Source organism: Bison bison, unplaced genomic scaffold, assembly GCF_000754665.1.
Source record: "Bison bison bison isolate TAMUID 2011002044 unplaced genomic scaffold, Bison_UMD1.0 scf7180017864180, whole genome shotgun sequence".
Lineage (NCBI taxonomy): Eukaryota > Metazoa > Chordata > Mammalia > Artiodactyla > Bovidae > Bison > Bison bison.
The window spans coordinates 9,180,733-9,190,848 of record NW_011494752.1 but is presented as its reverse complement, the minus strand read 5'-3'; the positions used below and the strand labels follow the sequence as shown (position 1 = coordinate 9,190,848).

Sequence of the window (10,116 nt, the reverse complement as noted above, 5' to 3'; positions counted from 1 at the left end):
AGGGCTCCTAACTGATGAGGAGCGGCCCCAGCACCCAGTAGTGTGGTCCTACCACCTGTGCAGGCGTCAGCCCATCCCTCCCTGGGGGAACATCTTGCCCCAAGCCCGCTCTCCCCTGGGCCGCTGGGAGAGGAGAGCCGGTCCGGCCTTCCTGATGACTCAGGAGCCCACAGTCCAGCCCAAGTCTCTGGGCTGGAGGTGGCCTCCGAAAGGAGGAGCAGAGTGAGCTCTCCAGGCTGCTCTGTCAGCCTCCCGTGCCCAGCACTGCAAGCAGAGGGACCTGGTGTTAACTGCCCTTGGTGCCGGAGGCAAGACATCCACTGTGGAAATGGAGACTGACTTGCCCACTAGGCTAGCTGTCCACACATGGGACTCAGGGCCAATGTCCCTGCTCTGGGGAGGAGTGAGTCTCTTCTGATCTTTGTGACTTAATACTTCTTTAAATTGTGGTGGGTGGGACAAAGGAAGCAGGGGAGAGGGAGGTAAGATTAGTGCATGTTTGTTAATATCTTTTCTGTATAAGAGAGATTTTTGATCCTCTCCAAAGAAAGAGATGGTTATTTCTACATCACAACATGTGTCTGGAGGGCAGGTGAGTGTGTGGGAGCCAGGCTTGGGCCGCAGCCCGTCAGCCTAGGGCTGTCCCAGGAGCCACAGCAGAGCCCCACTGCCCCCTGACAAGCCGCCAGCACTGTCCCCACCTCTGCCCTGAGGGTGGAGGGAGCTAAGGGGGAGGTCACAGAGACAGGGTTCCATCCCATGTTTCCACTGTAAACGCGAGTCCTGTTAACTGTGCATGCCTTCAGTCACAGAAGTTAGCTGATAAAACCTGGTGAGTAACATTCATATGTTAGATTTTGTCTTTAACTTTCATGTTGGTACATCAGTAAGAAAAATAGCCTCTCTCTTAGATCTAGCCAAAAAGGCTGAAAGTCAGTTTGGTAATTTACCAAAAAAGGGAGTTAAAGGAAAAGGCAACTAGAGGCTACAATTTTTTGTTACTATTGTAGGTTTTTCTTTTTTTTTTTAATATCTTTTATGTGTAATCAAATCCCCATATTTTTCCTATAAAGAATTTGCTTTAGTTTTTCCATAAGGCATTTTTTTGTCTCTTCGTATTTAAATTTTCTTACAGAGTTAAAACCATAAATAAGAGAATTTAAACCACTAACATGACACTGCCAATATCTTAATTCAGCCAGACCTGGTAAATTCTATCAAAACTAGACAGTTAAATAAGAACCACGTTATAAAAATATTAGCCAAAAAAAGACTATTTGATAATTCTGCAAACTCAAATATGAAACTGTACTAAACAAAATCTGTGCAAATGCATACAAGCACGGAGCACGTGGCAGGGCTACGCTCAGGTTAGTTTAAAGCTTCTCTAGTGGATTTAATTCAAGAGTTGTTCCACGGTGGTGGCGTTCACTTTGAACTCACGCACGAGTCAAAGAAAAGTAAAACACGCACAACTGCGTCCCGAAAAGGTCAGTGTCTGAGGGTGCCGGCACTCCATCCGGTCCATGCCTGGGGCTGCCCGGGGTGTCCCTGGGGCTAGGGGTGGGGGCCAGGTCCCGGGCGAGAGTGTCCCAGAGACCCTGGGCTGAGGCTGGACTGGCACTTCACATGGCCGCCGCCTCGGCCAAGCCCCCGAGAGCTGGAAGATCCCCACAGAGGCAATGGGGTGGCCAGGCTGGGTCAGGGGGCCCCCACAGGACACGGGCCCGGGGACCCACATGCTGTGTGATGCCTCTTGTCTGCTGCCACCGCTCACCCCTCAGACTGAGGCCCGGGATCACAGAGACACCCTCTGCTCAGGAAGCTGGACAGGACGCCCTGACACCCATCCCCCTGCTCTCCGACCCCTTCCACAAGCGACAGTCCCTGCTCGGCGTCCTCGGCATGGATGCTCTGCACGGGTCCCGGCCGGGCACTAGAGGAGGAACGGGTTGGTTGTGCCGGTGGCCTGAGCTGCCGACTGGGGTACACCCAGGCTGCCCACCATGTTCATTGCAGCAGGGCCCAGAGGTGGCAGGGAGGAGCTGCTGGCCCCCAGGCCTGGGTGGGAGGCCGCGGAGGTCATGGAGGCCACAGCCACAGGCTCCACACCTGGGCTAGGACCAAAGGACGCACTGCCCCCTAGCACTGGGCTCCCCCGCAGCTGGTTCAGCGTCAGCGGCTGCGGCTGGTTAACCTGGAAGGGGTTGACAGGGGCCGAGGCCGTGGCGGCACCTGGGGAGAGAGTGGGAGAGGCAGTGGCTGTGGGCAGAGCAGCAGCGTCCCTGGGCCCCGGGGCTGGACTACAATGCCAGGGAGGCCACCCAGGCAGCCCCGCCTCTGGGCGCGATGTCCAGAGGAGGAAACTCAGGCTGTGAGGAGCCAAGTGATGGGCCAGGCTGACAGGGGCCAGCGCCTACTCCAGGCTGGCACCCTGGGCACCGTCAGCAGCAGCCACAGGTGCAGGGAGAGAGGGGAGCCATGGGGGAGGCGGGACAAGCAGCGCAGCCTGAAAGCAGTCCCCACATGCTGTACCGGGGGACCCTGACCTCATGAAATCTCTGAGAAGTCCTGCGATCAAGGAGAGACGCAGACCCCTATCCCTTCAGGAGCTCATGGCTGGGGCTTCTGCACTTTTGCTCGAGGCTCTGAGAGCTTGGCCCTGCCAAGTCCTCAGGCCAAATGCCCTGAACGTAACCCGTTCCTGTCCTTGTAGAGCCCAAGGAAAACTCGGGGAAGGGCGGGGGCTTCCTTAAGGAAGAGGGTTGCCTGGACTGGAGCTGAAGGGTAGATTTGACCCTCCCACCCAGGGAGAAGCAAGACAGCCAGGCCGGTGGGACAGAGCATGTGGCAGGGATGGTGAGCAGCTCACGCAGCTGAGGGTGTGAGCACACTGGGACTCGGGACTGGGGCGGGACATGGGGCCCTGGCCACCGACTCAAGGGCTGGGGCCTGTCCTGCAGCCTTGTGGAGCCCCTGCGGGTGGAGAGCCCACCAGCAGGGAGGATGGGCTCGGGACAGAGGGCAGAGTTCCGGCCCCAGAAGAGGCAGAACCCAGGGCAGGGGCAAAGTGAGGGTCCCTGGAGCATGGCTCGGCAGAGGACCCAGGTACACTCACCCAAAGCGGGGGCAGCCAACCCTGGCTCCCCTGGCCCCCAGAAGTGTCCCAAACTCATGCTTGCTAGAGGGTTTCCCTGGCTGGGGGCACCAAGCCAGGGGCAGCTTCTGCTCTGTGGTCTCAACTGAGAGGAGGGGCTGTTTTCCAGCCCCTCACAAGGCCCCCCGAGAGGCACCAGTGCTGGCCCAGGATGTGGGTGCTCCAGAGCGTGCTCCCCACCTGCCTACGGCCTGTGGGAAAAGTCCATCCAGGGTTGGAGGGGAGGTCAGCGCCCACAGGCCTGCCCCAGGGCCACTCTCAAGAAGGGTGGATGGCTGGGGGAATCCAGGAAGCCACATACCTGGTGCCAGGAAGGGGTTGAGGGCCTGTGCCGGCGGAGCTGGCCTGGTCACCAGTGAGTCCAGGTTGACCAGGGCCGCGTTGGGGCCCAGGAAGGACTCTGGGGTTTTCCGGGCACCACTGGGCTTGCTCGAGGCAACGGTCAGGGGCTGAGACTCAAAGGGATCAGGGCTGGAGGTTCCATTGTTCTGGGTCGGCGGAGAGGCTGCCTTGGCTGCAAGACAAGGACACACATGGACCAGTGAGCTGGGAGGGCGGGGGCCCAGGACAGGTGCATCCCACCCTGCAGTATCCAGAACCCAGATGTCCTCAGATGCTGCCTCGCTGGGGACGTGCACAGCTGCTCCAGAGGATAGGACGTTCATGGCAGAGCTTTCCCAACAGCCCCAAACTGGAGCTGCCAGCAGCCACAGGGCAGGGCTCGCACCATCAGACCCGAATCCAGGGACAGAAGGTGTGGGGAGGGAGAGACCAACCAAGAGAAGCAGGGACCAACAGCACGGCACCGTCTCCACACACGACAACAGCACTGTGGGCTGGTGGCTACGCGTGAGTAAATTACATCTTTTGGATGTTTTCATTTTTTAAAGTTTTTACAAAGGACATGAATCTCTCAACAATAAGAAAGCAAATGATTTTTAAAAATTCAGCCAATAGAGGGTGTGCTGAGACAGGCCAGCAGGACATGGATGTTCTGCCAAGATGTGAAAAGGCAATGTGGATGTGGGTTCCTAGAAATGGTGGTGCCTTTGCTCATTGTTCCTGCAGCTCCACGTCCAGGAGCCTGGTCTCGAGAAATACCACACAGAGACACACAACCTGGAAGTCAGCCTGAAACGTCCTCCCCTAAGTGAAAAATTCAGTAACATCACTGAGATTCTACAGAGCTATTTCTAAAGGATTTGTAATGCTGAGAGAAAATGTTTTCAATCTGTTTTTCCAAAAAGTCACGGGGGCAGGATTGGACTCTCACGCCACCGTGAGTTCCAACGACAAAGGCCGTATGTAACAGCTCAGGAAAAGTACTGGAATGAAGCTTGGTGGCCACGAGCACATGGAAGAATTGGAAACGATTCTCATTTTCTTCCGTAAGCGTTTCCAAACTTTCTATTGATACAGTGGAACTCCTCTGGAGTCGGGGTAAACACTTCACAGGCCCAGGGAAGCGTGTTCAGACTTCTCACTAGGCGCAGGGAGCAGGTATGGACAGTTAGGTTGTGCTTTGGCTGTGGAGGACACACGGAAGCTTGCTGCTTTCTTCATGTGGCAAAACAAAGAGCCCAGGAAGCAGCAGTTCTAAGGCGCTTCCGGCCCCTCAAGCCGCAAGGCCTGGGGGTGGTGCACGGTGCCAGGCTGCCCGTACCTTCAACCAGCCCAGCCCGGCTGCTGGGGGAGGCACAGGAGGCAGTGGGAAATGGGGAGGGGGAGCCGAGAGGAGAGAGCAACGAGAAAAGTTGCTTTGGCAAGAGGGGTGGCCCTGGGGATACTCTGTCCCCAGCCCTGTGCGGTGTGTAAAGAGGGCGTCCAGCCCCTTCCTCGGCCCGCCACCCTGACCACTCCCAGCCTAGGGGCACACGAGGAGGGGTCAGGCCTCCTGCACAGTGGCTGGGGGGCAGTGCAGGAGCTGCTTGTGTGTGTTTGTGTGTGCATATATCTCTGTGTGCGCATGCGCACAAGTGTGTATGTATGTGTGTGTGCATGTTTTTATGTATGTGGATATATGTCTGTGTGTGCATATATCTGTGTGTATATCTGCACACGCACTTGTGTGTGTGCACGTCTGTCTGTGTGTGCATGTCTGTGCGCACATGTACGCATGTGTATGCACGTGTATATGTGTGTGTGTGAGCATGTGGCTGTGTGTGTGCATATACCTGTGTGTGTGTGTGTGTGTGTGTGTGTCAAAGATGCCTGCCTATACAGAGACCTGAGTGGTCTAGAAAAGGGGGCGCCTCTGGAGAGCTGGGAGGAAGGAGGCAGATGGAGGTGGGGCAGGAGCCATGTGGGGCTGGAAGCTAGGGCAGTAGCCTCTGCAGGCAGCCCCAGGGCAGGAGGCTGAGGCGGCCCAGCGAGAGGACAGAAAGCTCAAGGGCATCCACTGCTGCCCCGAGTCACTCCAGCTCTGAGTCAGACAAGAGGGAAGTGTGTGGAGTCACTGGGCTCACGACTGTCATCCCTGCAGAGACGGGATTGGTCAAGGGCATAGGACCGTGCGGAAACCACCACCACCTCATGTACCTGCTTTTTTTGAAGTTCGGAGGTTGTCAAATTCAGAGAAGTCATCTTTAATTGTACCATTCAGATTACTGAAGAGATCGAAGGACCCTGGGGGAGAGAGTGGTGGTGACTGCAGGGGGCCTCCACTCCCTGCCTTCCACTGCCCACCTGGGCCGGGGTGGGCAGGCATCTCTGCCCCTTGTGGGGAGAACCAGAGAGCCAGCTGAGGAAAGGGAGGTGAAGCACAGGCTTGGGATACCAGGTGGGCAGGGCGGGGACCAGGAGAGGGACTCCCCATGCAGAGTGGGGTGCTCAGACTGAAGCAGAGGAGCCAGGAAGGGGGTCTCACCAGAGGAAGACACAGGCTTGGCAGCCGAGGCTGCAGCCCAGGGGTCAGCAGCTTTCCCTGCGCTGGGGGCTGGCTGCTGCGAGGCAGCCCAGGGGTCCGAGCCCTTGGGAGCAGAGTGTGTGCCGGCTCCAGTGGGTGCCCCCCATGGGTCGACGGAGGCGGCTGGCTTGGCACCTGTGGAGAGGTAGGGTTGGCTCGAAGATGCCCGGTGAAATGGCTGGGCAGCTGGAGTGAGAAGGGGAGGGCCACCCCTGGGTGGTAGGAGCACCCAGGGGGAGAGGGCCGCAGAGCCTGCTGGCAGACTCGTGTGCTTCAGAGAGCACAGGGCACACATCTGGGCGCCACCACAGCCACTCGGCGGATCTGGACAGGCCCTTCCCTGAAGGACAGACAGACTTCTATACCCTGAAACTGTCCGTGGGGAGGGGGCTGACTCCAAGAGCACCCACATGCTGGCTCTCCCCCCTCGGAGCATTACAGGTGCCCACACCATGCCCCTGCACCCCGTCCCAGTGGCCAGCACCTCCCCTAGGTGAGCGGTGCGGGGCCCCTGAATCAGGTGCCCGGCAGACACGCCACAAGGCTGTGTTCACGTGTTTTATTTGGGAGGCTCAGCTGTGCTGCTTTCCTGCTGTGCGACGTTCCGCTCTGAGACAGAGAAGGAGAGGTGGGTGTGCTTGTGTGGCCGCCGCTCCCCAGGAGCCCCTCACAGCTCCCCTTGCCCTCCATGAGGTGCTGACTCTGTTCGCCTCCTGAGGGGCTGCTTTTCTCCATCATGCTCATCAGTGGGGTTCTTTCCACATCTGGCTGCTGATTCTCTTCCATGAGTTACAAACATCTTCTCACTTGTGGACTTTCCCTTCACCCTCCTTAAGGGGTCACTTGAAGAATGGAGAAGTTCTCAACGGGGATGGGGCAGGACCCCCGGGATTTTCCTCTGATTTGTGCTTTCCGGGACATGCAGGAGCTCCATCCCCACACGCGGCCTCAGTAATACTTTTTACTATAGTTTTTATTTCCATAAGGGATTTATACAACTTTTGTAAAAGTTAGTCCTAGGGACTGTTATGTTTCTAAAACTTCCTTTTCTAATTACCTTTTTGTTATGCAGAGAAACAACTGAAGTTCACATAGTAATTTTCATATCCAGCAATCTTACTAAACTCAATTCTAATCACTCAAATTCATCCTATTTATTCTCACAGTAATTCTAATAATAACTCTCAATTCCAATAAACCCCTCCCTGGAAGCTACGCACTCTCTCCCATCTCTCATAAAGGATGGGGGCGGAGCTCTTCGAGTTCCTTTTCTTTCTATCTTGCTGCACTGGCCAGAACCACCCGTCCCAACACATGGCAGGGGTGCACGCTGCATCCATGTCTTGCTCTTAAACATTTACCATTAAATGGCACCATTTACCATGACAGGCTTTCTCCTTTCAGAAGCTGATCAGGTTACAGAAGCTCTGCATTATTTCAAGTTTGCTAAGACTTTTGCAATAAACAGCTGGTGAATTTTGTCAACCTGTTTCTGCCTTTACAAAGATGACTGCATGATTTTTCTCTTTGGGTTTATTAATATGGTACATTAATACATTTCCTGGGGATTCCCAGGTGGCTCAGTAGTAAGGAATCTGTCTGCCACTGCAGGAGATGCAAATTCAATCCCTGGGTTGGGAAGATTCCCTGGAGAAAGAAATGGCAACCCATTCCAGTATTCTGGCTGGAAAATTCCATAAACAGAGAAGCCTGGCGGGCTACAGTCCATGGGGGTCGCAAAGAGTCAGACATAACTTAGCAACTACACACCAACCGTGCATTTCCTGACTTGGTCCTGGCAAACAAGGCTTTTCATAATGCACTATACCATTTTTATGCTTTTCTCATTTTGATTTTGCAATTGCTTCTTTGCTGAGGGTTTTTGCATCCATATTCCTAAGTGAGCCTGGCCTGACATGTCTGTTCTCACACTGGGCGTCTTCTGTCTGGTTCTGGTATTAAGGTTGTGCTAGCCCACAGGAGTTTGTGTGAAGGGGAGGTGTTTCCTGTGGGGTGTCAGACCTCCCAGCAAAGCTTGTGGGGTGATCAGGGGGTGAGGGGGAGGTGCATGGCTGACTCAGGTCCTTTAGTGACTCTAGGACTATCCTGTTCACAGGTGTCCTTCCACCACTGTGGCTGAGTGTGACTTCATCCATTTTATCCAAGTCCTCAGGTTTGCCAACACAGAGTTGGTAAAGTCTTCTCACTCTCTGCTGAGTCTTGGCAGGATCTCTCTCGAGGACGCTGGCTCCACTGCTGGATGAAGCTGGCCCAAGCATAGAGCCACCTGTCTGCACTGGGGCCATATATGACTGGTGTCCTGCCCATCAGACTGCCTCCTTGACGTACTCGGGGTGCAGTCCTGCCCTGCAGCCCCCATGCCACCTCCTCACACAGCCCAGAGTAAAGTGCATAAGAACCAAGGAGCTGGCCCTGGGTCAGGCAAGGAACAGCAAGGAAAAAAGCGGCAGGCCACAAACCACATGAGGCCACAAACCACATGAGGCCAACCCAGCTGTATTCTGATGAGCTCCAAACATGCTCTTAATCTTTTAAATTCACTATCAACATTTAAAGGTTTGATTTGAAAATTTAAGGTTATGGACTTTCCTGGTGGTCCAGTGATTAAGAATCCACCTGTGAATGCAAGGTGCCTGGGTTTGATCCCTGCTCTGGGAAGATCCTGCATGCCGTGGAGCAGCTAAGCCCAGAGTACCACAACTACTGAGCCTGCGCTCCAGAGCCCACGAGCTCCAACCTGAGAGCCTGTGCACAGCAATGAAGACCCAGCACAGGCAGAGATAACCATTCTTTGTTAAAAAAATTTTTTTCTAGGTTTCAATCATCTCTTACTGCTCAATAGTTATACAAAATATGATTTAATCTATAAAATGGAGTATTATTCAGCCATAAAAAGGGGTGAGGTAGAAATGTGTGCTACCATGTGGATGAACTCTGAAAACATACCAAGTGGAAAGCACCAGGGCCACGTGCTGTGTGATCCCAGGGCAGGGCGATTCCCTGCGCCTGTCCGGTCCCCACGTGGGAGAACGGAACCTGGCATTTGGTACACTTCAGCAAACTGCTAGGGAACTGAGCTGAATACAAAAGATGGGGTTCTGGTTTGCAGAGACAAAGGCCCCAAGAGACATGGGCACAAAAGATACATCCAAAGTTGTAAGACAGGATGTCCACAGATCAGCCATGGCAGCAGGATTGAGTATACCTCGGGGGGCTCCCAGAGCGGCGGGCTGGCTGCAAAACCGTCCCAGAGCCTGTAGCCAAGCCCTGCCCAGCGATCAGGAAGCCCATGTGCCCAAGGTTACTCCCCAGATGAAACTGATGGTGCCACGCTCATGTCTGAATCACCTGTCACAAGTTCACTTTACGCTGGCATTAAACAGAACTCTAAAATGTTCATTTAGCCTATTAAACAGATTTGCTATTGCTTTAAATAGGAAGTAAGAAGAATTACTTTAATACGGTCATTTAAGCATGTCATAATTTCTAGCTAATCACAGCAACTCGACTCAGACATTTCACGCCGTATAATACAGTTTCTTAACCCGGGTGCGATCCTGAGGCTGAGGGTTGATGTGTGTCCCAGGGGAGGGACAAGCCATTTCCAGTGCACGTGGGAAGCAGAAGAGAAACGTGCCCAAGCAAAGCTCCTCACAACAGGACAAAGTGGAGCTCTGAACCACCGCCCTCAGGAGGGCGTTACAGTGGGTGTGCAGGCCTGGACACCCACCCCATCACCTGGACCCAAGCCCACCGCTGCCAGGTGAGCAGAGTACCCGTAGCTCCTCCCTCATCCAGCAAGTGCGCAGGGGAGATGTACCAGAGGGGTCTTTACCGAACGACGGCCAGGGGTCCGCAGTGCTGGCCGGGGCTGCCGGCGCGCCCCAGGGGTTGGTCTGGCTGGCGGAGGTGGACGGGCCCCAGGGCTCCGCCTTCTGGGCAGCAGGGCCCGCGCTGGGCAGGGCGTCCATCAGGTCCAACAGCGTGGTCTGCTGCGGGTGGGAGCCGTGCTGCTGAGACGAGCAGGGTAGGG

General features: G+C 55.1%; 1 protein-coding gene across 4 annotated transcripts in view; it reads right to left on the bottom strand.

Annotated features, from left to right (window-relative positions):
- Positions 1-10,116, bottom strand: part of EPN2 (epsin 2) — a 52,987-nt gene that overhangs the window by 392 nt on the left and 42,479 nt on the right. For 2 of the 4 annotated variants that reach the window (XM_010842916.1, XM_010842917.1), the window contains exons 5-9: positions 9,904-10,096; positions 6,024-6,197; positions 5,696-5,782; positions 3,459-3,671; positions 8-2,235 (exon numbers count right to left, since the gene is read on the bottom strand). In XM_010842916.1, coding sequence (XP_010841218.1) covers positions 1,937-2,235; positions 3,459-3,671; positions 5,696-5,782; positions 6,024-6,197; positions 9,904-10,096 — 966 coding nt within the window. In that variant the 3' untranslated portion in view covers positions 8-1,936. The remainder of the gene's footprint in view (positions 1-7; positions 2,236-3,458; positions 3,672-5,695; positions 5,783-6,023; positions 6,198-9,903; positions 10,097-10,116) is intronic. The other 2 variants (XM_010842919.1, XM_010842918.1) reach the window with 2 other exon arrangements.